Source organism: Vulpes lagopus, chromosome 3, assembly GCF_018345385.1.
Source record: "Vulpes lagopus strain Blue_001 chromosome 3, ASM1834538v1, whole genome shotgun sequence".
Classification (NCBI taxonomy): Eukaryota; Metazoa; Chordata; class Mammalia; order Carnivora; family Canidae; genus Vulpes; species Vulpes lagopus.
Window position 1 is genome coordinate 55,866,306 of NC_054826.1, and position 27,940 is coordinate 55,894,245.

The 27,940-nt window shown below is 51.4% G+C and overlaps 1 protein-coding gene, 2 long non-coding RNA genes and 1 pseudogene across 10 annotated transcripts in view; 3 read left to right on the plus strand and 1 right to left on the minus strand.

The window, feature by feature from the left end:
• Positions 1-9,864, plus strand: LOC121487383. The gene is made up of 3 exons (XR_005986833.1): positions 1-50; positions 8,155-8,254; positions 9,302-9,864. It is a non-coding gene; the product is annotated as an uncharacterized LOC121487383 (long non-coding RNA).
• Positions 1-11,848, plus strand: part of LOC121487382 — a 34,027-nt gene extending 22,179 nt beyond the window's left edge. The window contains exon 2 of one of the 2 annotated variants that reach the window (XR_005986832.1): positions 9,913-11,848. This is a non-coding gene — a long non-coding RNA (uncharacterized LOC121487382). The remainder of the gene's footprint in view (positions 1-9,912) is intronic. The other variant, XR_005986831.1, reaches the window with a different exon arrangement.
• Positions 59-3,374, plus strand: LOC121487381 (annotated as a pseudogene).
• On the minus strand, positions 3,530-27,410 carry RGR (retinal G protein coupled receptor). 7 transcript variants are annotated; one of them, XM_041749038.1, is made up of 9 exons: positions 27,096-27,408; positions 25,343-25,499; positions 23,957-24,078; positions 21,990-22,143; positions 20,565-20,682; positions 19,425-19,538; positions 18,885-19,012; positions 16,368-16,500; positions 7,614-7,649 (listed from the first exon to the last, which is right to left on the minus strand). In XM_041749038.1, the coding sequence occupies exons 1-9, from the start codon at positions 27,172-27,174 to the stop codon at positions 7,629-7,631; spliced, it is 1,026 nt and encodes a 341-aa protein (XP_041604972.1). In that variant the 5' UTR covers positions 27,175-27,408; the 3' UTR covers positions 7,614-7,628. The 7 variants fall into 7 exon arrangements, with proteins under 7 accessions (XP_041604973.1, XP_041604976.1, XP_041604974.1 ...); XM_041749039.1 differs by lacking the exons at positions 7,614-7,649; positions 16,368-16,500 and adding an exon at positions 3,530-3,773 and having other exon boundaries at positions 27,096-27,407; XM_041749040.1 differs by lacking the exon at positions 16,368-16,500 and having other exon boundaries at positions 6,744-7,649; positions 27,096-27,406.
• Between the last annotated feature and the right edge of the window lie 530 nt (positions 27,411-27,940).

Here is a 27,940-nt window from a genome sequence, read left to right on the forward strand (position 1 = left end):
CTGAAATCAAGAGTCAGACACTCAACCAACTGAGCCACCCAGACACCCCTGTATGTTTTTCTTTTATCCTACGATCTTTCTTGAACTCACTTGTTAGTTCTAAGAGTACATTTGTACATTTGCTGGAATTTTCTATGTAGATCATTGCCAACTGCAAATAGAGGCAGTTTTGTGTCTTCCTTTCTAATCCGTATGCAGTTTATTTCTTTCTCGGGCCCTTATTACACTGACTAGAACTTCTAGCACTATATTGAGTTTACTCCTGATCTTGGGGATAAAGCATTTAGGTTTTTTGCCTTTAATATGATGTTAGCTCTACGTTTCTTTAGATGTTCTTTATCAAGTTAAGGAAGTTCCCTTTATTCCTAGTTTTCTGCGAGTTTTTATTATAAATAGGTGCTGATTTTTATCAAATGTTTTTTCTACATCTGTTGATATGATTGTGTGATTTTTTTTATCCTTCAACAGTTTAATCTGGTGGATTACATTGATAGATTTTCCCATATTGAACCAGCCTTGTATCTGGAAATTCACCCTCTTGGATCATGATGTAAAATCGTTTTCATTTATTGTTGATTTTTATTTGCTGATATTCTAAGGGCTTTTGCATCTACATGAATGAGATATCAGTCTATAGTTTTCTCTTTGGTTTTGGTACTAGGGTAATTATAGGTTCATAAAATGAACTGGGAAGTGTTCCCTCCTCTTCTATTGCCTGGAAGAGATCGCATAGAATTCGTGTTAATTCTTCTTTAAACATTTGATAGAATTCTCTGGGTCTGGAGATGCTGTTTCTGGTAGACTGTAAATTGTAAATTCAATTCCTTTAATAGTTGTAGGGCTATTAAATTATCGTTTCATATTGAGTGAGTTGCAGTAGTTTGTGCTTTTTAAGACAACGGTCCATTTCATCTATGCTGTGAAATTATGTGTATGGGGTTGTGCGTGGTATTCCCACATTAATTCTTCTACTATCTGCAGAGTCTGTGGCAATACTCATGTTTCATTCCTAATATTGATAATTTGTGTCTTTTTTTTTAATTCTTGTCACTATTATTAGAGTTTTGTCAATGTTATTGACTTTAAAAATCTGTTTTATGGATTTTCTGTATTATTTTTCTGTTTTCAACTAAATTGATTTTGCCCTTCTCTTTACTATTTCCTTCCTTCTGTTTGTTTGGGGATTATTTTGCTCTTCTATTTGTAGATTCTTGAGGTGAGAACTTAGATAAGTGAGTTAAGACCTTTCTTTTTGGTCTCAAAATGGAGGTAAAACCACAGCCCGGTCGCCCCCAGCCCCACTCAGCCATCACCGCTGCTGCTGGGGGGAGGAGGGCCATGATCCAAAGGAACCAGAGCAGTTGAGAAAACCATTTATTGGTGGTTTGAGCTTTAAAACTACAGATGATAGTTTAAGAGAACATTTTGAAAAATGGGGCACACTTACAGATTGTGTGGTAATGAGAGTCCCCCAAACAAGACTTTCCAGGGGATTTGGGTTTGTGACTTACTCTTGAGTTGAAGGGGTGGATGCAGCAATGTCTGCCCGGCCACACAAGGTTGATGGGCATGTAGTGGAACCAAAGAGAGCTGTTTCTAGAGAGGATTCTGAAAAGCCTGGTGCCCATCTAACAGGGAAGAAAATTTTTGGTGGTGGTATTAAAGAAGATACAGAAGAATATAATCTGAGAGACTACTTTGAAAAGTGTGGCAAAATTGAAACCATAGAAGTTATGGAAGACAGGCAGAGTGGAAAAAAAGAGAGGATTTGCTTTTGTGACTTTTGATGATCATGATACAGTTGATAAAATTGTTGTTCAGAAATACCACACTATTAATGGGCATAATTGTTAAGTGAAAAAGGCCCTTTCTGAACAAGAGATGCAGTCTGCTGGATCACAAAGAGGCCGCGGAGGTGGATCTGGCAACTTCATGGGTCGTGGAGGAAACTTTGGAGGTGGTGGTAATGTTGGCTGTGGTGGAAACTTTGGTGGAAGAGGAGGCTATGGTGGTGGAGGTGGTGGCAGCAGAGGTAGTTATGGAGGAGGCGATGGTGGATTTAATGGATTTGGAGGTGACGGTGGCAACTATGGTGGTGGTCCTGGTTATAGTAGTAGAGGAGGCTATGGTGGTGGTGGAGCAGGATATGGAAACCAAGGAGGCAGATGTGGTGGTGGTGGAGGATATGATGGTTACAATGAAGGAGGAAATTTTGGAGGTGGTAACTATGGTGGTGGTGGGACCTATAATGATTTTGGAAATTAGAGCAGACAACAGCAATCAAATTATGGACCCATGAAGGGGGGCAGTTTTGGTGAAAGAAGCTCGGGCAGTTGCTATGGTGGTGGTTATGGATCTGGTGGTGGGAGTGGTGGATATGGTAGCAGAAGGCTCTTTAAAAAATTCAGGAAAGGGCTGCAGTTCTTAGCAGGAGAGAGAGCGAGGAGCTGTCAGGAAAGCTACAGGTTACTTTGAGACAGTCGTCCCAAATGCATTAGAGGAACCATAAAAATCTGCCACAGGACGAACGATGATCATCCATAGTCAGAAAAGTTACTGCAGCTTCAACAGGAGCCCTTCTTGTTCAGGACTGTCATAGCCACAGTTTGCAGAAAGTGCATCGATTGATTAATGCACTGTAGTGTCAATTAGATGTGCATCCCTGAGGTCCTTTAACTCTTGTAGCTTTGTCTTTTTCTTTTCATTACATCAGATATATTGCCCTGTAAATTGTGGTCGTGGTACCAGTAATAAAAAATTAAGGAATTTTTAACTTTTCAATATTTGTGTAGTTCAGTGTTTCTACATTTTAGTACAGAAACTTTAACAAAATGCAGTTTTGAAGGTGTTTCTTTGTGAGTTAACCAGTAAAGAAGATCATTGTTAATTACTATTGTGTATGAATTTTGCTAAAGTGAACTGTAAAGAAATACCTGCTGACTTGCAGTTTAAGGGGGAAATCTATTCTCTACGTTTCCAAACCATGAAATGAATGGGCTCTGACATGTGGAGAGAATAGATATTTGTATGTTTGCAATGTGTGTTTTAGATAAATAGAATTGGGTATTTAACTTAGCATATGTGTGAATTTGATATAGCATTAAGATTTACCTTCAAATGAAAAAAATCTCAAAATTCCTAAAAAAAAACCTTTCTTCATTTTTTAGATTGAGATATGATTGATATGTCACATTACACTCATTTCAGGCATTCAACATAATGATTTCGTATACGTACATATGGTGAAATGATCGTCGCAATAAGCCTACTCAATCTCCATCACCGCACACAGTTACAGATTTGTCTCTTGTGTTTAGAACTCTTAAAATTCTATTTTCTTAGCAGCTTTCAAATATACCACAGAGTATTGTTAACCACAGTGACCATGCTGTACATTGCCTCCCCGTGACTTACCTGTTTTATACCTGAGAGCTTGTGCCTCCTGACCACCTTCACTCATCTTGCCCGCCCCCACCCCCTGCCTCTGGCACCCAACACTTTGTTCTCTAGATCTGTGAGCTTGGGTTGTTTCTTTTGAACTTGGTTTTTAAGATTCCACAAGTAAGTGAGCTCATATGGCATTTGTCTTTCTCTGACTTGTTTCACTTAGCATAATGCCTTCTAGTTCCATCCACGTTGCAGCAAAAGGCAAGAGTTCCTTCATTTTTGTGGTTGAATAATATTCCATTGTGTATACACCACATTTTCTTCATCTTGTTCTTCCATCGATGGACACTTAGGGTGTTTCCAGGTCTTGGCTCTCATAAATAACGCTGCAATGAAAATAGGGGTACAGATATGTTTCTGAGTTAGTGTTTTTGTTTCCTTTGGATAAATACTCAGAAGTAAAATTGCTGGATGATGTACCAGTTCTATTTTTAATTTTTTGAGGGACCTCTACGCTGCATTCCACCTTTCTTCTTTTCTAATAAATGCACTTAGTGCTGTCGGTTTCCCTCTCAGCACTGTTTTAGCCGCATCTCACACATTTTCATGTGTTGTATTGGGGTTAAATGCCTTTTAAAAATTTCCCTTGAATAAATAAATAAAATAAAATAAATCTTAAAAAAAATAAATAAAAATAAAAATTTCCCTCGAGACTTCTCCTTGGACTTATGGATCATTTAGAAGTGTTTATTTCCAAGTGTTTGCAGGTTTTCCTCTTATCTTCCTGCCACTGATTTCTAATTTGGTTCCATTGTGATCCGAGAACACACCGTATAGGAGTTTAATTGCTTTAAATTCATTAAGGCGTATCTTACGGCCCAAGACATTGTCTACTTTGGTGCATGTTCTGTGACCGCTCGAAAGACCCCGTATCCCGCTGCCGGTGGGTGGGGTGCCCTGCACCTGCAGACCCAAGGTGTTCCCTGGCGGCATCTGGGCTCCCCTGCATCCCGGCTAACGCCCCACTTGTCCACCCACCACGGACAGGGAGTCGCGGCTGTTTCCCACTGGACTCTGTCTTTCCAGCTTCCTTGTCGGTTCTAGCAGTCTGCGCCTCACTCACATACCTTAGAGCTAGGGGGTTTTGTGAACACATTTAGGGTCGCTATGTCTAATGGGGAATTTATACTTTTCTTATGATATAAAATTCTGGTCATTTTCTTTGCTCCAAACTCTATCTGACATTAATGTAGCTCCTCCTGAATTCCTTCGAGTAAGTTCTCCTCTGTCCCCTCCATTCTGCCGTGGGGCCCATCTGCCAAACTTGTCATTTCGGTCATTCTATTTTTCACTTCTGAAGTGTCCATTTGGTTTCTCTTTATATCTTCCACTTGTTTGATGAGGTTTGCTAGCTATTTGTATTGTTTTGAGCGTGTGTCTAGTTGCTTGCTGAAACATTTTTATCACGGCTGCTTTGGAATCTTTGTCTAATAATCCTAACTTCCTTCTCATCTTGGTCCTGGCATCTACTAATTATCTTTTTAAAAAAATATATTTATTTACTCATGAGAGACAGAGAGAGAGAGAGAGGCAGAGACACAGGCAGAGGGAGAAGCAGGCTCCATGCAGGGAGCCCGATGTGGGACTCGATCCCGGGACCCCAGGGTCACGCCCGGAGCCAAAGGCAGATGCTCAACTGCTGACCCCCCAAGTGCCCCTGATTATTTTTTTAAATTCAGTTTGAGATCTTCCTGGTTCTTTGTATAATGAGTGATTTTCAACTGGAAGCTGGATGTTTTCATATTACATTAGGAGCCTCTGGATCTGTTTTATCTGTCTTTCTCTGGCAGAGGATGGTGACACCTCCCTGTTATTTAGAGGTGGAGGAAGGAGTCCAGGGTTTCCATCTGGACTCTGTTCGTGTCCAAAGTGGGGAGAAGGCTCTACATTGCTGCCAGGTGGAGGTGGATGCTCAGGCTCCCAGCATGTTCTCTGCTGATACCCTGGGGGTTAACTTAGTTGAGGAGGAAAGTGCTAGCTCTCCCCCTGACCTTTCCTGATACCACCTTGGCAGGAGCAGTCAGGTGCATTGTTACAGCTTCACAAGAGTGGGAGTATAGTCTCCTCGCTCATTTTTTCTTAGTGCGGGTGAGGAAGGGGAACCATAATTTTTTTCCATGGTGTTTGATTGAATGGGGCCAGTCATTGTCTAAAAGTGTTCTATTTTGCTAGAAATGTCTTTGCTACAAATTCCACTAGAGAATATTGCAACAACTCTGGCGACTGGACTTAAAATGGTGATCATTTCATAATGTATGTAAATGTCAAATCACTGTGCTGTATAATTGAAGCCAATAAAATATTGTGTGTCACCTGGACTTCAATTTCAAAAAAGGATGATGGAAAATCAAAAAATATAAAAATGACTGTGAAAAAAAAATGTATTCAGATGTAGAAGAAACGTCCACTGACAAATGGATGGACAAGTGGGCCTTGGATTGTGTGAATGTGATGTAAATAAAGCCCGGACAGAGGAAAGGAAAGCACTAGGAAGGAGTATCAGAGTGCAAAGTGGGACCTTTCTGCTCTGGAGAGGCACTGCTTTGGGACACGATTATAAGCCAACGATAGTCAGAGACCTGTGAGCTAGGAAAAGAAAAACCTGCGTCACTTCCTCAGGGAAGCCCTCCTGGATCCTCCCTTTAACTTTTGACTTTCTTCTGAGCTCCCGTAGCACTTTCAACTCGCATACCCCAAAACTAAGGTATATCGGAAGATATATATTGAGATATCATTCGCAGACCATAAAAATCACCCCTTTAAAGTGTATGATTCAGTGGTTTTTTAGCATATTCGCACAGTTGGGCAATCAATACCACTATCTAATTCCAGAACAGCTTCAATATCCCCAGAAGAGCCCCGTATCCATTAGCAGTCACTCTCCTTTCCACGATTCCCCCAGTCAGACAACCACTAATCTATTTCCCGTCTCTGTGTGTTTGCCAATTCTGAATATTTCCTATAAATGAAAAAATATATAATGTGGTCATTTGTGTCTGGCTTTTTCCACTTTCATCCATGTTGTAGCATATATTGGTATTTCATTCCTTTTTATGGCTGAATCATATTTAATTAGCTGAATACACTACATTATCCACATGTCAGCTGGTTGGTATTTGGATTGTTTTCACATTTTAGCTATTATGGATAATGTTGCCATGAACATTAACATACAATATTTTGTTTAGAAATATGTTTTCAATTCTCTTGAGTGTATACCTAGGAGTAGAATTGCTGGGTCACATGATAACTGTTTGTGTAGCTTTTTTTAGAGGAACTTCCAAATTGTTTTTCCAAAATGCTGCATTCTCACCAGCAATATATGAGGGTTCCAGGATCTGCACATCTCTGTGAACACTTGTGATAGTCAATCTTTTTTATTATAGCTGTCCCAGTAGGTGTGAAATGATATTTCATTATGGTTTGGTATTGTTAACTAAAAACTAATAATGTTGAGCATTTTTTTCAGGGGAATAATTTGCTATTTGTATATCTTTTTTGGGGAAATATATATAAAAATATTTTGCCTGTTTTTTTAAAAATTGGTTATTTGTCCTATTGTAAGAATTGTAAGAACTCTTTATATATTCTGGATACCAATCTCCTATAAAATATATGGTTTGCAGATATTTATTGCAGTCTGCAGAGGCTTTTGCATTCTTGAATATCCTTTGAAGCACAGAAGTTCTTAATCATGAAGTCCAATTTGCCCATTTCTTTTTGTTGTCATTGCTTGTATTTTTGGTATCCTATCTAAGAAACCAGCGCCTAATCCAAGGTCACAAAGATACATGCCTGTGTTTTCTTCCAAGAGTCTTATAGTTATAGCTCTTACATTTAGGTCAACGGTCCATTTTGAGTTAATTTTTGTATATGGCAGATGTCCAACTTTGTTCTTTTGCGTGTGATTCCTTGTTGTCCCAGCACATTTGTTGACTATTCTTTCCCTCTTGATTTCTATTGACATCATTGTTGAAAGTTAGTTGATCATAAATGTAAGGATTATTTCCAGGCTTGATTGTATTTATTGATCTTTATGCCTGCCCTCGTGACAGTAGCACACAGTTCAGATTGCTGTCGCTTTAGAGTAATTTTTGAAGTCAGGTAGTGTGAGTCCTCTAATGTTGTTCTTCTTAAAGATCATTTTGGTTGTTCTGGGTCCTTTGCACTTCCATGTGATTTTAGGATCGGACTGTCAGTTTCTGCACAAAAAAAAAAAAAAAAGTCAGCCAGGATTTGACAGGGATTGAAGTAAATTTGAAAGCTACTTTGGAAAGTACTGCCACTCTAACAATATTAAGTTTTCTAATCTATGATTATAGTCTGTCTTTCCATCAATTCAGGTTTTCTTTACTTTCTTTCAACAACTTTTTTATGGCTTTCAGTGTATAAATTTTGCAGTTATTCTGATGAATTCATACCTAAGTATATATTTTTTAAAATTTCAGTTGCTATTATAAATGGACTTGTTTTCCTAATTGAATTTCCAGATTGTTCTCTACTGTTGTATAGGAAATCAATTGTTAATTTTATTCTGATTTTGTATTCTGCAAACTTTCTGTATTTGTTTATTACCTCTAATAGTGTCTGTGTGGGGGCATCCTAAGAATTTTTAAATATGAGATCAGGTCATCTGAAAATAGGAAAGTCTTACTTTTTTCCTTTCCAATCTGGATGCATTCTATTTCTTGCCTATTCGTCCTCCAGCACACTATTGAAGAGAAGCTGTAAGAGTGAACACTCTTGCCTTGTTCCTGATCCTAAGCAGAAAGAAGTCATCCTTTCATCACCATGTCTGATGTTAACTGTGAGTTTTTCATAGATATGCTTTATCAGTTGGAGGAAGTTCCATTCTATTCCTAGTTTGTTGAATCTTTTTATCAGAAGAAGGTCTTGGCTTCTTGTTAATTGCTTATTCTATGTCTATTAAGAAGATAGATTAATGTTTTTCATCAAAGTTATAAAAATTTGGGCTTTGATTTCTTCAAATATTCTCCTTGCCTCTTCTTTCTTTTGTCTCTCTCTCTGGGACTCCCATTATGTGCATGTTGATATTCTTCACTCTGTCCCACAGGTCTCTGAGGCTCTGTTCATTTTTCTGAATTCTTTTTTCTTTCTACTGTTTACACTTGAAAATCTCTGGTGGTCTATCTTCAAGTTCACTGATCCTTTTTTTTTCTGCCTTCTCAAATTTGTTGTTAACTTTGAAAACAACGAACCTAACCCAAACACCTTAGTAGACAGATGACAATGCAGACCAGAAAAATTCAATGAGTCACCCCCCAGCAAATCTTTCATGTCAGCCACTGTATTTTTCAACTCTAGAATTTTTATTTATTTTTTTAGAGGTGGGGAGAGGGACAGAGGGAAAGCGAGAGAGAGAGAGAATCTTAAGCAGGCTCCATGGTCAGAGCAGAATCCAATCCAGGGCTCGATCTCACAACCCTGAGATAATGACCAGAGCAGAAATCCAGAGTCAGACGCTTAACTAACTGAGCCACCCAGGCGCTGCACAACTCTAGAATTTTTATTTAACTCTTTTTATAATTTTTTTTATTGACATTCTATACCTGGTGAGACATTGATCTTGTAGTTTCCTTCAGTTCTTTGAACATGTTTAAAATATCCAATTTAAAGTTTTTGTCCAGTATGTCCAATATATGAGCTTTCTCAAACAGTTTGTATTAGTTTCCTAGGTATGGGAGATACTTTCTTGTTTCTTTGCGTGCCTTATAATTTTCTGTTGGAAATGAGATTTAGGAAAATTTCCTTAATAAACACTTCTTGGATTCTTGGAAGATTTTGGTGGATGTCCAGGATTGTAATAACTCTGATTTTCTAATTTTTTTGCCAGTGTTCTCATTGCAGTGTCCCCATAGCATTTTGAATTAACCTCCATTATAGTACTTATAACAAATGGTATGTATGACCTACTTTATTCCCCTGCTAGGCTGCAAGCTCCTAGAGGGAAAGGATTGTGTCTCACTCACCTCCTTATTTTTCCCTTCCAGAGCAAATCCAGGTCTTTGGAAAATAGTAGGCTGTTGCTGAAGCAATGAGTTATTGAACACCTAAGGAAGCTAACCACTGAGGAAAAGTTTATGTTAACTTAGAGTACTATGGTCTTATTTCTTAATCCTAGAGAATTCTGGAAAAACTATTCTTGCATTTGCATCTAGACAATTCTGGTCATTTCCATCCCAATTGTGGCACTTTATAATCGAGTTTCCTAAGGCAGTTTTCGTAATCATTTAGAACCTCAGTTTTCCATATTTTTGCAACGTGGATAATAATACTTAAGATCATAACATTGTGGTCCTAGTATGGTTCAGAAGATTAGATGAGATGACACATATAAAGCCCATAGCACAGTGGAAGGCAATGCTGCTCATAATTATGAGTGTTTATTATTCTTGCCTTTCCTAACTCCAGGAAACTAATCACTTCCTGTTTAATTTGAGCAAGGGTTTGGCAAATGCACCTGCTAACAGCAACTGATGAACAATGCTGTCTTCAACTCCCTCATGCCTGAGCTTCCACAAAGGCCTTCTTTGAAACCCATGCAAGCGGAACAACCAAGGTGCTTCATCAATGGGGCTCATGTACTGACAGGGCTCCGAACAGAAAAAATTTGCTGCCTTGTGGTGCTGGCCAGGTGTGGAGTCAGGGATTGTGAGGCAGCCTTCCTGGAGGACTGGAGGCTTCGAAGCTGGGGGAGGCAAGAACTCCAGGACTGACCTAGGAAGAGAAGCAACCCTACAGACTCCTGAAAAGCAAAACAGAGGGGTTTTGACCTTCCAGGATGATGTCCTGGGGGAAGAGAATGGGAGGCAAGTTGTGCTGAGAGCTCTCTAATTTATTGACACTTCCTAGTATGGCTTTCCTTGGAGAGAAAAAAAAAAGTGTTTTTTTTGTTTGTTTTTAACTTTGAAAACAATGAACCTAACCCAAACCCCATATTAGACAGATGAAAAATACAGAGCAGAAAAATTCAATGAGTCACCCAAGATCAGACAGGAAGAGAGCAGCAAAGCTCCAAGGTAGCTGTTGTTCTGACTGGGAGTCCAGGACTTTTCCCATCTTATCTGCTGTGACCCTTGTCTTGAGTCATGTACATATCTCATCTCCAATAATCGTTTATCTGACCATAGACACTTGGATCTACAGTGTTAAAGAGCTAAAATTAGAATTAAGAGGGTGGGGTTCAAACACAAGACCTGGTGTCATCAGTTAACTTGTATGAATCTCATTGTTTTCATCGAAAAGATGGGGCTCCAAATCCCCTCCCTGCTCTCTCTCCTCTTGTTATTCTAAGCAGCACAGAAATAAAAGACATGGAAAAGATTCTTCACTCTAATTTTTTTCATCCAGACATTTACGAAGATCCACCATTCATTCCCTTAGTAGCATAATATGGATACTCACGGCTCTATTTGGTTTGGAAGATCACTAGCCCTAAACCTTTAATCAGAATCCTAGGCCACGGCTCTCTTCCTACCAATCCCTGGGCTAGGAGTCAAGGGGACACTGCATCCGTGGCCTGACGTTTGTCCCTCTGTCCCATACCTCCAGGACGCCATGTGACGTGAGTGACTCCACCCAGGACGATGCGCTTTGGCTCCTGCTTATAAATGTCCCAATGCTCACCGGACTCAGATGCTTGAGTGTCTAGGAGATACCTATGCTTATTCCCCTCCGAGGCTTGCGGTCCTCCCCATCTCAGCACGACACCTCCAGAAACACAGGTGTCACCCGCATGTTCTTTCATGCCCTCAAACCTAATATAGTTGACAGTAACGGAAGTTGGAAGTTCCTCCTCCACACCATGTGATTCTTCACGGCCGTGTAGCCCCTATGCCGTCTGGGTAGGGCCACTCACTCCCATACCTTCCCCGGTCCAAGCCAACAAGGGTAATCTCATCCCTCATCCACGCCGTGTCTGGTAACTTCCATCTAAGCTAATGAGGCTGCGGGCAACGGATGTATAGTGGGGGTATGAAGCTAGCCCTGGCCCGTTCTCCCGGCAATGGGCATTTGTCCAGAGATGGCTCAATCAATCCGAGATCAGGATTTTTATTTTACAGTTGTTGGAATGATGCCTGCCCCTCCCCCAGGCAAATAAGACCATCTTGCCACTATGTATAGGTCTTGCTCTTGAAGCCAAGAGGTATGGACTCAGCGTAAGGATAAAGGGATGCACAAAGGGTGGGGGACAGACGGAGTGGGACTGAGAAGCAGAAGAATACATTTAGAGCCCTGATCAAACCTTACTTGAAGCCCACATCCATCATAGCTTTCACTTTATAAGTCTGTAAATCGTCCTTATTTTCGGAAGAAAGTTGATGGAGTTTTGTTTCCTGAAATCGAAAGAACCAAACCAATAAATGTATCCACGCCACTAGCCAATTGTTCTATTTGCTTCCGAAACCCTGTGTCGTGTCCGTTCATTTCTTACCATAAGCGCCGCCACCACCACCACCGTCACTGTCCTGGCCTCCACGCCACAGCACCTCCAGCCAGAACCAGCCTCGCGGTCGTTGGCACCCCTCGCCTCCCCTGCTGCCTCCTCCCACGTAGTCGCCACACAGAGACACGAGTTAAAAACAGCAACCAGATCTGGCCGCTTTCCTGATTAAAACCTTTCCAAGATTTTAGGTTGTTCTTAACAACAGCAACAACGTCCAGCCTAGTCCATCCTTGTGTCCACACCTCCCGCCTCTCACCTTGCAGCCCCGCTGGGTGCCGTCTCTGAAGCCCCTGTTGCCCTGGCCCGATGGCCTCGTGTCCCTTGAACAGGCCCGATTGCCGTCCCCGGCCTGGGGAGCTCGTCCCTCTTCCCCCCGACCCAGAGCTGCCAAGCCAGACTCTGCCCCTAACAAGACCCCCGTGACCCTGCACGCTGCTTGACGACGAGAGGACTCAGGCTCCCTCTGCACCCATAGCCCGGAGCCCCCGAGCCAGGGAGCTTCCCCAGGCCCTGGAAACCTTACGCAGTGTGTCCAACCTTTGTATGCCCCGGTCTCTCCATTACTCACAAGGCCTGACCCTATGAGCTTGTAAATGATATCATGGTGATAAAACAAAAAGCCTTGGGCTGAGGATCTGCTGGTCTACGATCTTTGGGATTTGGGGAATTAGTAAGAGAAAGATGAGAGCAGGCTGTAGGACAGGATGGAGGAGAGTACAAATCATAGGCTTCTGGAGGAAAATGTGCATGCACATGTATGTATATTAACACATGTATGTATATTAATACATAACATGTATGTATATTAACGCATGTGTGAGTTTATCAGTATGCCCGTGTATATTGTATATGCACGTGTGTATATATTAATATGGGTGTGAATATATACCAATATGTATGCGCCTGTGTGCTGTAGACACATAGGCACGTATGTTATATATGCGTGTGTCTATATATCATACATGCATGTGTGTGCACATATATTATGTATGGGTATGCATATATTAATGTGCATATGTGTTATATATGCATATGTGTATATGTGATACGCACATGTGTCTTAATATGCATGTGTGTATGTGTTATTTGTGTATATGTGATATGCATATACTAATATGCATGTGTGTATGTGTTGCATATGCATACGTGCACATATATTAATATGCACATGTGTGGATGTGGACGTGCATATAAAACAGCAGGGAATGGCCTCGGAGATGACTCAGTAAATCTCAGCTAAATCACTCTTTGTAAGACGGCTGTTTCCCGAACCCCCCCCTTCCCCCCCCCTCCGCCTCCCATCACTGGTTCTTGATCCTGGTTGCACAATAAGACCACCTGGGAGCTTTTAAAAGTCGCACGCTCAGTCAGCTCTTCAGACCAATTACACCGTTGTCTCGGGAGGGGGGGGGGTGGACCCAGACGTCAGTAGTCTGTAAATCTCCGCTACGTTTCTCAAGCTCTAAGTGCCCACAGATTACCTCATGGGGGGCTGTTAAAAAGCACATCCCGATTCAGTCCGGGGCGGAGCCTGAGAGTCTTTCTAACAAGCACTTGGGTGAAAGTGGTGTTTCGGGTCCAGAGACCACACTTGGAATCGCCCAGACCCAGATGATTCAAATGTGCAGATAAGTGTGAGAACTCTGAGGGTGTGTGGGAAATTAACTGAGGTAGTGGTTTTGATGCTGCATATAATCGTCACTCCTCCACCACGATTTTCCTATATACCCATTTCTTAAGTGACTAATAGGAAAATTCAGGGGGAAGCAAGAAATAGCAGGTAAGGTCCCTGATGGAGGGAGTCTAGTGTTTGTTGAACAGCCACTATGTGCCAAGTGCTTTAAGTTATGCTGCCCCGGTGAGTTCATTTGGGGGGGGGGCATGGAATAAATTCAGAGATAAGAGCCTTGCTCCAACTGGGGTCCACACTGAATGAAAGGCACGTCCCGGGGTCATGCCCGGGTCTCTCCAATACCCGAACCTGAGCGCCTTCCGAGCTGCCCTGCTGCCGCTCACCTAAGGAGCAAAGGCCTTGTGTGTGCTTGGGCAGCTGCAGAGGGATGGGCAGCTGGGCTGAGGGCGCCTGGCGGGGAGACAGCGGGCCATTGTGGGAGCGGCCTGGGGGGATGGAGGAAGAACAGGTGTGCGCTGTCAGGGCCAGGGAACAGCTTAGGAGGGGAACAGCAAGTTGCCACCACCAAGAAGAGGCGAAGATTCAGGGATTAGGATTTGGCCTCCGCCCAAGGCTCTTCCAGTGCCCGTTACCGTGGAAACATCACCATCACCAAATGCCATTTCCTGCACATTCGCTGAGGCTCGGGCTGCCTCTCGGAGCATAGTGCTTGGAATGTGCTGGAAGACTTTAGAGGTTTACATTTGGTAGGTTTCCAGTGACTGTTCTGGAGGCAAAGACAGGGGAGCTCCGTAGGGCCGTGGGGAGGCCTCTGGCTATTGGGCAGGCAGTTGTGTTTCTCTCAAGGAGACACGTAGAGTCACATCATCATTTGAGGTAGAAAACACTAGACATCAGGCTTCTGCACCCAGAGCAGCCAAGAAGCCTGCCTGGGATCCTGCAGGACCTGGGCTCCCCGGCTCTTCCGGAGGCCTGGGGCGGGGGCAGGCTGGAGCCATCACTGAGGTGGCACTGCCACCTGGCGGGGGAAGCCGGCACCGCGTGGTCCTGACCTACGAGCATTCAAATCTCTGCTTTCCCCCTCATTTTCTCTTCCTTGGGACAGAGTCATGATATTCACCGAGATGGGGAAAACCATTCTGGAGGCAGTTTGACAGGCTGCAGGGTGGGCTTGTGTTTGAGCAGATTGCACTGGGAGCGTCTCTAGCAGGGAAAGCAACGGAAATCCCATCAATTTCGTGGCAAAGAGAAAGATACCAATAAATTAGGCCCGTTATCTTACTACCGAAGTTCTTTCTCTATGTGCAACAATCCCCTTCTCAATGTGCAAAAACCCTCTTACTTTTAAGCAAAAATATGGGCATGGTGTAGGCTCTACTTAATTCCTATTTCCACCTTTGCTGATGAACCAGGCGCACAGCCCCTCCCCTGCCCCAGGAAAACCGTCCCAGCGGGGATGTGGGCGCAAGAGGCCTGGGACTGTACATTCCTATGCCTCAGACATGATTTGCTATCTTGTTAGTGACTTTAGTTCAAGTTCAGTTGTCGAAGGGCAGCAAGGAGATGGGGCGGGCGGGGCGCGGGGGGGATCCTATTCCGCGGTCCTTATGTCTCTTTACAAAAAACCTCCAGAATAAGTGTTCCTGGGGAAGGTAGGTGATCTAAGATGGGTTTTGTGCCTTTTCGATTGGGCTTCATACAATTCCAGGCTCTGCAGAGGTGAGAGTGGGTGGGTGCCCCACGTGCCACTGAGTCGGGCCGCAGCAGCTGGACGCCCCCTCCCTTCTGTCGTCATGTCTTGAACAACATGCTTTGGGGTGACCCGCAGCAGCCACTAGGGCTGCTGCATGCATGCACCACCCGCCAGGCGGCTTGAACAACAGAGACGCATTGGCTTATCGTCCTGGAGGTACAAGCCCAAGATCCGGGTGCCGTGGGGTGAGCGTCTGCTGTGAGCTCTCCCCTTGGCCTGCAGACCCCCCTCCCTCGCTGTGTCCTCACCTGGACTTTCCCTGGGGCATATATGCACAGGGGAGGGAGGAGAGAGAGAGCGAGCAAGAACTCTCTGGTATCTCTTCTTACAAAGACACTAGTCCTGTAAGGTCACCACCCCCCCATGACCTAACCGAACCTTGAGCCTTTCTGTAAAGATGACTCTCCGAACATAGTGGCATTGGGCATTAGGGATTCAAAAGATGAATTGTAGGAGGTACAGGAGCATACTCGATTCTTAACACGCACCTCGTTGGAAAACGAGTTAGACTTTCAATAGGGTCTGGAAAACCTGGAGCCCTTGCCAGAGCCCGTTCACCTGGGATGGAAGGGATGGGCCAGGGAAGGCTTGTGGTTCACCAGGTGCCACCCAGCGAGAGGATGGCAGGCCTGAGGCCTCCTAACCCAGGGCTCCGGCCCCCTGCAGGTTACATTTTTAAAACAACGGAGGCGTAAAAATAAATAAATAAATAAATAAATAAATAAATAAATAAATAAATAAATAAATAAAACAGAGGCGTCCGGGTTACCGGGTCAGGCCACAGAGGCTTGGAGGGAAATCCAGAGGGGGTGCAGGACCCCACACGCTGCAGTTGAGGGGGACAATTCTATTGACCTCTGTGGCCAAGCCGGGCTTACAGTGAAGCCCCAGGGCACGTCTGACTTACTTGGAATGAGGGAAAGGGCGGAGTTTCGAGGTAGGGACTCGCAGAGGTCCCACAAGGCGCCTCTGGGTCACACAGACAGCCCTTCCTCCCCTGCGAGGCCACAGCCCGACCTTGGTCCCTATTTTCCACTTCTGAGCCATGTGATATGGTTTTTACTCACAAAAGCCAGGAAGAGATGAGGAGGCCTGGACTGGATGGGACCTGGGGGCTGTATCCCCTCCTCTGCAGCGGGTGGGATGGGGGTGTGGGGTCTGGTCACCCCGTTCTCTCCGCGGCCACGGGGCCCAGGTTCCCTGGCAGGATGGCGATGGGGATGGGTGGTTGGGCTGGTGCATCCCCGTGGGGGGGGGGGGGGCTGTCCCTACTGGTGGAGGCCCCACAAGTGGAAGGGGACAGAGAGCCGGGTAGACGCTGCTGTCCCCCCGGGGGACGAGGTGGAGCTGGCCGGGGAGGGACGCTCCCCAAAGTCAAGGAGCAGGGGGGCCGGGAACCGACATCGGGGAGACGCAGTCACTGCTTTTTGCTGTTTTCCTGACTATGTTCCCAAGGAGGAAGTAGGAGCTTCGGGCTGGGGGTCCCGGGTGCTGACTGTTCCCCAGGTCAGGCCCGGGCCACGGGCTTGCAGGTGGGCGTCAGAGGGGACCGCCACCGCCTTCCCCGGTGCTGGAGGCTGGCGGCAGGCGGGCAGGGAGGCTCTGCACACAGTGTGGGGAGCCCCGAGCCCCTGAGCTGCCCGGACCCTGGGCGGAGAGGCTCCACCAACACGGCCCCCTAAGCCATTGCTCAAGTGAGAGGCGTCCCCGAGCCAATGACTGCCGCGGCCTCGATCCTTCCTGGGGCCCTGTCCCCCCACTCCCTTTGCTACCCCCAGTCCAGGGTGGACAGGCCTGGAGCCCACTCCGGCCTCCCCACAGGCTCGGGCTGCAGGGCTGGCTCTGGAGGTGACCTCCTCCCGCCTGCCTGCGCCCCCCCCCCCCCCCGACTCCCTGGGCACAGGTCAGTCCCCACGGGCTGTTTGGGGACACGGGCTACCCTGCCCGGCATCTTCAGCCTCTTCATCTCCCCCTCTTCTCTCAAGTCTGGAGGTCACCTCCCTCCTCTTCTCACTGTTTCCTTGTCTCACCTTCTGGGGTTAGTGTCTCTAATGCAGGTGAAGGGCAGGCCCCAGTAAAGACAGTTTAAGGACACTGGCTGTGTGGCAGGGTCAGCACCTCTGGGCTCTGGACACCCTCGCTTTGTAGCCACGCGGCCCCAGGACTTGCCTTCTCAGCTCCCACTGCAAGGCCTAAGACCCTGACAGGCCTTGGAGGGAGGCTGGGTGGCATCTTGTCTCTACAGCACCCAGCCTGTGGAATAGACTAGAAGACAGAGCTGTGGGGAAGGTTGCGGCCCTGTTCATGCCACTGGGTTTTGCAAAATGACTGAACCAGCCTCCCGTGCAGTTACATCTCTGTGACCTGATTTTTTGCATCCGCAAAGCTGAGAGGCAGGTCCTGGTAACAGGGAGCCCAGATGCTATGTCATGACCACCCTGCCCCTGCCCCCAGGGACCTGTTTCTTCCCCGCTCAGCATCTGGGGCCCGAGCCTTCATCTTTCCTGCATGCAAGGTGCCTGGAGCAGCTGCTGTCTCTTGGTCATCAGACCTCCTGCGGAGCCTGCCCACCAGCACCCTGCCAACCACCCCCATTTCCCTGCAGGGTAACGGGCCCCACCCGGGCCTCTGCACCTGCTGCACCTCATTGTGAAAATGCAGACTCTGCTGGAGCACAGATGTGCATCCAGGGACGGGGACCCAGCCTCACTGTCACAAACACAGATGCTCTGCAGGGACTATACATGCACGGCTGGTGGAAGGGGGCAAGCCCTGGGCAAAGGGAAGAGCTGCCCCGAGTCCTACAAACGGTCACCACGGAGCCTCTGCCAGGCTGCTGGGGCCTCTTCAGACATCTGGACTTTTAAATAAATTTTACCGATTTTTTTTTTTTTTTTTTTAATGCTGGCAACTGAGCAACATGCAGCTCACTGTCTTTGACCTAAGGGCGGTGGGGGCTAAGTGTCAGTGAGCACCTAATGTGCCAGGTAACGTCCTGGTCCCTTCCGCACGGCGAAGTCACCATTTCTGCCTTCACGTCTCATGAGCCAGGGACAGACGCATGCACAGCCCCGTCGCTTGCACCAGCTCTCAATTTAATATGTGGCATTTGAACGCTGAGAGCCTGGGTCGCGCTCCCACACACAACACGAGGCTCTCACCCCTTTCTGTGTAGGACCCCGAGCGCTGAAGCTGCTGCCGTGAGTTTCTGCGTGGGTGGCGAGTACACGCCATGTTGCTTAGACCTCACAGCTGCCCCGGGGAGCCCTTAGGTCACGGGTCAGGAAGCCCGGTGCAGAGGGAGTGACCTTCCCGAGGCCGCTCAGCCTCTGGAGGGGGTGATGGAACCTCGGGTCTGTCTGGCTCCAAGGTCCTGGGTCCTCCCATGCAGCCTGGTGCTGTCTGAGTCCCCAGCGTCCGACCCAGGGCCAAGCCCAACAGGGCCATCCTGGGGGCGGGGGGCGGGGGGGGCAGGTGTGCAGCCCGGCTGCCGGGCAGGGCTCCGGGGCAGCATCCAAGCACAGGGCTCGGTGCAGGGTGTCAGGCGTGGGCCCAGGGCCGAGCAGCCCTGTGGAGAGCCTCACCGCGCGCGGTCCGGCTGGCTCCTCTGCGGTGACAGGCACTGCCAAAGTCCCCCGTGGACCGTGTCCCTGCCCAGGGCATAGTGGATGGCATTGATCGTGGGCGCTGCTTTGGCAATGAGGGCAGGCACCTGTCGTGACACAAGGGCTCAGGGAGGAAGCCTCGCCGCCTCGGCCCCTCGCCCTGGTCCCCCTTGGTGAGCCCCCACCCCGCAGCCTCCCGGCATCTCCGCGGGGCTGGTTCTGCAGCCCCCAAGGCTTCTTCCACCGGTTGGCTGGTGACACAGAAGCACACTCTGTCCTGAGCAGCAGTCCCGGCCTTGGCCGGCTGTCCCTGCCCCTGTCCCTGTCATGGCACGTGGGGCCCAGGCAATGCCAAGCAGCAGCCCCATGTGGCCCCCAAGATGAGCCGATGGCCAAGGCGCTCTGAGTGTCCGGAGGGAGAGGGGAAGAGACCACCAGAAGCCCAGAGAGCAGGAGAGATATGGGGAGAGACGAGAGGCCCCAAGGTGGAGGGAGTGTGGGCAGGCGAGGTGTCCGTACCATCTGCAGCTTCGGGGGGACAGAGCGCACATCGGCCACGGTGGCGTAGAGGTACAGGAGGGCGTAGGGGCCCCAGCAGAGCAGCAGCGTCCTGGCCGGCACGGTGGTGCTCACCTGTGGAGGGGGGTCGGGACCCAGGGGCCAGGTGGGCGAAGATGCTGCGCCCGCCGAGCGGCTCGGGGCCAGGCGGCCTCCCTGGCACCTGTCGCGTCGTCCTGCCCGGCCCCAGGGGTCACGTCTGCCAAAATGGCTTGATGACGTCCACCAACCTGGAGGCAGGGACGGGTTGGAGGAGGCGCGCCCTCTCTGGCCTGCGCTCTATTCGGGGAACCCTGGGCTGTGCAAACGACTTCCCCGGGGCCCAGGGCTGCTCCTCAGCAGCAGCCCCCCGATTTGTACCGTCTTTTTCCAAGTCACAGGAAAAAAATAATAATGTGGCAAATTAAGTGTCTCAGCAAAGATTGTTTCTTTACGCACGGTGACCACGTGGGCCCTGCAGCCCCGGGCCTGGGTGTGAGCCTAGCCTGTCACTCCTGGGTTCGGGGCTCATCACATGATCACAATCCCCCCACCCCACCCCGAGAGTGGTTGCAAAGATGAACCGGCAAGGTGCGCAGACCATGGTACTAGTCCCTGATTTTTTTGTAATCGAAGCTTTGGCGCTTATGGCTCGTCTGCCAGCAATTGTCCGGGTGACACAAGGGACCCGTGGAAAGGGACTATCAATGCAGAAACTCAGAAACGGCCAGAAGGGCTTATTCCGCAGTCTGGTTTGCCTGGGTGGATGGGCTTGCGGGTGCGATTTCACGCTGTGGTCACAGCAGCCCGCACCCGAGATGGAATTAAACATCCCGGAGCGTCGGAAAAGCCTGGGGTTCCGCTCCAACCTTGAAACCCTTGGGAGGGACGACAGGTGCTGGGGCCCTCGTGCTCCAGGTTCTGGGGTGCATGAGTCTGAGCGGCCCCGCCCCCTCCTCCCAGCGCTTGGTGATGCTCGGCAACGGGGACCACTGGGCTCTGTGGGTGCTGAAAGCTCTGTTCCCCACCGCAAACCTGGAAAACCCCGAGGCACGAGCTTTCACATGCTGGGTGGTCCCTGACGGGGACAGAGGGACTCCCTCTTGGGGAGCGCGTCCTCACCTGGAGGTGGCCAGGCTTCTTGAGTTTCTGCTCCATGAGCCGATAGGACACGAGCGTGATGAGGAGAGGCAGGAAGAAGTTGAAGAACGCCATGGTGAAGAGGTAGCTGGTGAAGCTCCTGCGGGCAGGGCGGGAACGGGGTCAGGACCGCGTCCCCGGCCAGGTCGGCTGTCCCCGGAGGTGCAGCCGCCGTTGCTGGGAGGAGCTGCTCCCGGGTCCCAGGCAGACGCCCCGCAGAGACAGGGGCCACCGGGTCCTCCTTGAACTTGTCTTTAGGAGCCCGAGCACTGGGTCGAGGACGAGCCCCCCAAGCCCCTGGTTGGCAGCGCAGGTGCACAGGGCTGCCTTCTGTATGCACCCCACAAGCGCAGGACAGGATGTGTCACTTTGGGAAACATGTTTGCCAAACGGGGGCTATGTCAACGGACCTCGAGGGAGGATTACTCAAGGAGTGTCCTTGGCACAGGGATCTGAGTGGACACCGTCGCTGGAGAAATCATCAGAAGGATCCCGGGAGGACCTGGAGTCCCGGGGCGGGGGGCGGGTGGGTGTCACGGGAAACTGGGAACAGGTGGGAGTCACAGGATGGCTGAGCCCCATTCTGCGAAGGGAAGCGGGCGTCATCCTGGTGCTGCCCAGTAGGGAGGGGTAGGGGAAAGGCTGCCTGAGGCCTGGGTGCTGGCGGGGAGGATGCCTGTGGGGGTGCCCTGGGAGGACATGTGTGCCCGCTTGGGCTCTCAAGTAGGCTTCTCCCGGAAAGCCTGTCATCAGGGCCAGAAACTTCATGAGTAAGAGCAGATGAGCAGAAGCAAGAGGGGCGCTGGAGCCCATGTGGCCCCTCCCCAAGATGACCCCTCAAGCGTCTCCCTCAGCCCTGGTGTCCTCAGAGCCACTGGATGGGGCAGTATAGACACAGGCTCCATGATGTGGGGGCCAACATGCATCAGTCTTGTCTCCCTAGGGCTCGGCCCCTCAAGCAGATGCTCCGGAGTTTCAGAGAACTCAACCCTAAGTCAAGGAGGTCCCTCCCAACACAAAGACCTTAACATCCTTGGACTGTCTTGAACAAGGGACACGACTCCCCTTAGAAGCTGCTCAAGTCGGAGCCAGGACAAAGGGGCCATGGGGCTGGGCGACTGTTGTAACGGGCGCAGGCCAACAGCTCGTTGGGGAACATCCCTTCTTGGGCACAACTGTATACCCCAAAGTTTGCATAACATGCCCGCTGCTTGGCCAGCGTTCAGAATGTGTTTTCCCAAGTCCCGCTGCCAACGTGCGAGCGGGTATGGAGACCAAGGAGCTGAGATTGTCTGGCAAAAGTTGACGGTTCCCCATTCGGACTTCCTGCTGTGACACTGGGGTCGTGAGGATTCAAAGCAAAGATTCCCAAGGGAGGGAGCCGTGCAGCCACTCCTCCCTCCTCACCTGTCCACCCTGGAGTAGTCCAGGGTGCAGCACGTCCCCAGAGGCTCATAGTCATAGCGGCCCCAGCCCAGGAGGGGCAGGGCTGCCCAGAAGACGGAGGACAGCCACACGCAGAGCACCAGGGAGATGGCTGTGTTCCATGCCAGCTGGCCGCCTGCGGGAGAGAAAGGCGGGGGGCAGGAGGAGTTGCTGGCTGGACAGAGCCCCCCCAGAATGGACCTCATGCTCTCACGGAACATTCTAGAATCCTGGCTTTGGTGCGACTAGCTTAGCGCCTCGGACCAGCTATGAGGTCCTGCGAACCCCCAGTTTCTCCTCCACAAAATGGGAATGAAAATCCCTGTTCCAGGGGACTGTCACGAAGAATAAAGAGATGACGGGGGGTGAAGGTCTCCGAGTAGATGCTCTCTACCACCTGCTTTGGAGGACGGGGACGGGGCGGGGACGGGGACAGGGCCCGGGGAGCCACGAGGAGGTCGGTCACGCTTCCCAAAGCCTACCTGGGGAAGGCGCACGGGCAGTGGTTCAGGGGGGGTGGCTGGGGAGGGACCCACTGCCGACCCCAGCCCTTGCTCAGACACAGGTCACCGTCCCCGCTGCCAGGACACCCCCTGAGGACTGTTGACCCAGAGCTGGGGCCACCTGGGTGCAGATGGCGGGCCTCGGTCTTGCTGAGCGGCCCGATCCGTGTCCCCTCCTCCCCGGCCCACCTACGGTTTACGAGTCCTGCTCTTTTGTGGGCGCGGCCGCAGGGCACAGGGCAGGACTCGGCGTGGGGTTTGAGCAGCACAGAGGACCAGGCCTATGGCTCCCTCATCTTGACGCTGTTTGCACGGACTCGGCCCAAGACACGGGGACTGGCAGCCACGTGTTGAGGTGGAGAAGGCAGGCCCTGGGCACACTTGCGTGTGTGAGCACACAGGCCTGTGTGTGTGTGCACGTGTGCACGGAGCACCGGGCGGGCAGGTAGGAGTGGCAGGGAGAGGCGTGCCAAGGTCACATGGGGCGGGGCCACCGGACCCCATACGGGCAGAGGCGGTTGTCCTGGTCCCCGAGGGTGTGGGACTTCCCGGGGCGGGGGTGCACCTGCGGCTTCCCGGGTGTGCCCAGGGCCCAGGCCTTGCACAGCGGGGAGGCTGCCCCGGGCCCACTGTCCCTGTGGCTGCAGCCCTGGGCAAGCTCCGTAACTGCCGTGAGCCTCCGCTTCCCAGTCTGTGTGTTGGAGTTTGCAACAAGGGCGCACCGAGCCCCGGCTTCCCGAAGTGTGTTCACCCAGCCCCGACGGCAGGCGGGATGCCGGGCAGCACCGGGTGAGCGTGGCTTTTACTCTAGCGCGTACGTACTACAATCATAGGGACACGAAGGCTGTTATCTCAGAGACACTGTTTAGGATGAGACTAGAGCGGGTGTTTAAATTTTTTTTAAATGAATCCCTTTGAAGAAAAAAAAAAAATCAAGTCCCTAACGGAGCGGAGCGGGTGATCCGGTGATCCGGCCAATTATGAAGGCGAGGGTAGGAGGGCGAGCCTGGGAAGTGCAGGGCTGGCCTGGCCTTCCAGGTGCCTGGCACGGGGGAGGTGCCGCGGGAATGTGGGTGCAGGGACACGTCCCCCCTGCACGCGCACGCTCCCTCTCTGCCCCCAACAGCTCCTGTCTGCAGGGGCTTGCGCTCTACCCATAATCTCACTTGACTTTCAGAACAAAGCGGGGAGTAGCTCACACAAACCACTCTTAGAAGAGACACAGGTTCAGAGAGGACTCCTGCCTTGCCTGAGGCCTCGTCAGCCCCTGCGGCCCTCCCAGCAGGTGCACTGGCAGCTGCCTCCCTCCTTCCTGTGCCCACGCCCCACGCTTAGGGACACTCACGTCCACCCAGTCCCTGGGGTTGGGAAACACTGAGCGGACCTTTGTCCCGACTGACGGCTGCGCTCATCGTAAACATGCCTCCCCCGGGCGCCCAGACTTACGGGTGCAGTAGTGGTGGTAGCGCCCCCAGGCCAGGGCCGCGCTGCTGCAGATGCTGGCCAAGGCCGTGGTGAAGCCCTGGAAGCCGTGGGCCTGGCAGCCGTCAGGGCCGTAGGGCCAGCGCCTGTGGAGACACGGGGCAGTGACGCTGCCGTCTGGCCCTGCCCTCCCCTTGCCCCAGCCCCAGCCCCGCAGAAGCCTGGAGGGCAGGCACCCTCCTGAATGTGTGCCCAGCTCCCCAGAACACAGGGCTTCGTTATCTGCTTTTCCTGCAGGGAACAGGGGCCCCAGAGGCCCAGTCCCCGGGGTGAACCAGTGGGGAGTCCCTGGGCTCTGTGGACTCCGCTGCACCTCGCGGGGTGTCTGGGTGGTCGGAAGCCTCCAGCACAGGACATAGAACATCCTGGGAGGAAAGCCTGTGCCTTTATAGACGGAGACCCCGGGGCTCAGAGAGGGAGGGGCACTGAACCAAGGTCAGAGGGCACACGGAGGCAAGGTCACAGGGGAGGCCCAGGGCTCCCCAACCTCAGCCCTTTGGGCCAAGCAGGCGTAAAAGCTCCCGTTGCCTCCTTCACCGAACCCAGCGAGGGGCAGGGGGAGATCAGGGCAAGGAATCCTCACGGATTCTGGCCCCACAGACTCATCTGCCCCAAGCCCGAGCCCTCCGGTGGGCTCCAGCCTCCGTTCGAGTGCCTGGAATCAGGGCAGGAGTGTTCAGGGCGCTTCAGAAAACAATCTGGTTGACCCCGTGTTGAAAGATCCTGGTTTAGGGGCCCCTTGGGGCTCAGTGGATGAGCATATGCCTTCAGCTCAGGGCGTGACCCCAGGGTCCCGGGTTCGAGTCCTGCATCGGGCTCCATGCAGGGAGCCTGCTTCTCCCTCTGCCTGTCTCTGCCTCTCTCTCTCATGAATAAATACATAAAATCTTTAAAAAAAAATAAAGAAAGATCCTGATTTGCAGGTAAGGAGGTTTTAGACACTTGTCAAAATCCCTTTGGCTTTTACAAACAATCCTGGGTGGGCTTCCTGGGTGCCAGGTGTTGGTTTAAGTCATTTCCAAACAATAATAAGTGAGTCTGGTAGTAATACTCAGCTTCCAGAAGAAGTCAAGAGATAGTAACACGGAAGCCAAGACTCCAATCGAGGCTGGCCACAGGGCCCCCGCTGGGAATCCCCACGGGCAGCGAGCTCTGTGAGCAGCACCTGTGCTCCAGAACCGAGGCTCTGCCGGGATAGCCTGGGATTGAGGGTCAGCCTCCTCCGGCCTGCCCGTCCTGGCCCTGCAGTGCTCTGTAGGTGGGAAGCGTGACTCTGGCCTGGCTGCCCGGTGCCCAGAGGTCAAGCCCCAGGCCAGGCCCTGAGGGCAGGGAAGGGGGGGTGCCTGGTACCGGAGGAGGCTGGATATGGCTGCAACCAGAGCATTTAGGCTGATCCCAGTGTCGGCCACAGCCAGGCTCAGCACCAGCAGGTGGGTGGGGGTCCGCAGCTCCGGGGTCTTGCAGAAAGAGAGGATGGTGAGACCATTGAGGCAGAGGCCAGTGAGAGCTGGAAAGAAGGGAGAGGCTGGCGTCAGGGCTGGAGAGGCCACCAGGGGCCGCAGCAGGGCCTGGGGCCTCAGCAAGCTGCCCCCCAACCCACCCCGTGCTCAGCGACCTGGCTGGTGTGGATCACGTTGCCGGGAGGGGCTGGCTGGGCGAGACCCTGGCCCGAGGACGCACATCCCGCCTCCTCCTTCCTCAAGAAGGGGGTATCCAGTAGGCGGCCGCAGGGTTCTTGCTGGAAATTGCCCTCACCAACAGCTGCCGACACTTAACACAGGCTGGGCACAGGGCCGAGAACCTTCCGGGGACGCCCCCGGCGGGCCTTCACCTGGACGCTGTGCTCCCCTGCACGCAGTGGGGACCTGGGCTTTGAGGGGCTACCGAACTTGCCCTAAGCACACAGCCGGCGAGCGGGGCTGGCGCCCAGACTCATGTCTGTTTAGCTCCAAAACAGCACCCTGAGGGCCGCACGACATCCCGAGGGAGGGCCTGGGAGGGGGGCCCTGAGGGAGGGCCTGGGAGAGGGGCCCGTGGCGCGAGCTGGAGCTGCCTGGCAGCTGGTGAGTGAGCTTGAGGGCCCAACCTCGGGTGGCACACACCTGACCTCGAGCTTCAGCTTGGTCCCTCCCTCCTGCTCTCTGAACCCTGGCCTCCCTGTCCAAAGGGAGGAGTCAGGAAGGATCCTGCCTTTGCAACTCCCAGTGTTTATTTACTAGGAGGACAGGGGAGAGAAGAGCATTCTAGAAAAAGGGAACGGCATGTGCAGCGATTTAAAGTGATACGATTTCAAGGCCTATTGGAAGATGAGAGGGATGCTAGGTTGTAGGGTTCCTAAAAAAGAGGGAGGGCTCCCGGATAGTGGCGTCCTGAGCCCCCACCACCAGCCTCCCCGGGGCCACTCGCCCGGCTGACGAAGCGGGCTATTTCTGTGGATCTGCTGTGAACAAGGGCCACGCTCCCTATTAGCCCAGTCATGGGCTGACCCAGCACCAGGTCTGCAGTCCCACCTCTGGGCCCAGGCAGGGACCTCAAGGAGCCAGGTAGCCCCTGGACTGGAAATGCTTAGGGCTGGGGAATGGAGATGGGGGGCGGGGGTGGGAGGGTGGAGCTGGACAGGATGGGGGCAAAGGAAGTTAAATCCCGAGCATCTATCAAGGTAGGCACTTCCCTCCCCCAGCCCTGCTTGGGGTCAGAGAACCGGGCTGACTTGGTTGCAACCACACAGAGAGCAGGTGACAGAGCTGCGTGTCCCCAGAGCCTCCCCGGAGGCCTGAGCTTACATGGGATTCTTAGTGGGATTTCCGGGGAGTGGATTAAACTTTCTCCCAGCTGGAGGGAATGAAAAGGCCTGAACCCTGGTTCATGGTCATGTTCCGGGCAGATGGCCTTTGCCCTCGCTCCCTGGGCCTGGCGCCTCTCTCTCTCTCTCTCTCTCTCTCTCTTGCTCGGCTCCCAGCTGCAGCCTGCATCCCACAGGTGCACCCGCTGGGCGCCCCATGGGTGTGGGTACGGAGGAGTCAGGCTCCTTGTCACCTCCAGAGCTGTGGCCTGCATCCGGGGGCCCCTGGTCCCCGCTCCACCCAGCGCTTTCCCGGCTCACCTTCCACCAGCAGCACCGTCCCCACAGCCAGCACCTCCAGCTCCCCGAAGCCAGCGGGCAGGGCCCCAGAATCTGCCATGCTGGACCCTTCTCCCAGGCAGGCCCAGCTCTCCTCCGCTCTCCGAGCCAGGCCCCACCTTTTAAAGGGCCGTCCCACGTGCTGGCACACGCAGGTGATCACGCTAGACCCGGTGCTCCTTCTGGGGGCCCCAGCCCTGAACCGTGCTTCGGGCCCAAGTAGAAGGAACCCATTCACCAGCAGGACAGTGCGGCCTTTGTGAGGCCGGAATGCAACGGCTCCTCATTCATTTTGGCCCCGTCGGGCAGGATTAAGGTCACGGAATCCAAACGGTGTGTGGCCCAGAGCCAAGTCAGAAGAGCGTTGCATAACCAAGGGGGGTGGTGGGGGGCAGAGCGGGGCTGGAGCGCTGGAGCGGCAGCTGTGCCTGAGGCCTGGGCAGGAGCCAGGCCCTTCCACTCGTGACCTCATAAGCATCGGGGGAAGAAGCCAGCCGTGGTCGTCGAATGAATCCCAGCCGGGACCGGGGACTGAGCAGCTACGTGCCTCAGAGTGGGACCCCTGGGGTCTCCTCTGTTCTGTCCTTAGCAAGCTGGGCGCCTCCTCCCAGGGCCTGCACAAGACTTGGCGAGTAGCGTGGGCCACGGGGACGGCCTGGGGTGCTGACCCCGTGGCCCCCGGGAACCTTGGCTCCTATAAATGAGAAGTCGTACTCTGGCTGACAGTGCACGTTACATCCGGGAACACTGACAGAGAGGAATTTCACTCATTTTTAGACAAAGAAACGAAGGCCCAGAGCCCTGTGAGCTCAGGTTTAAGCCCTGCT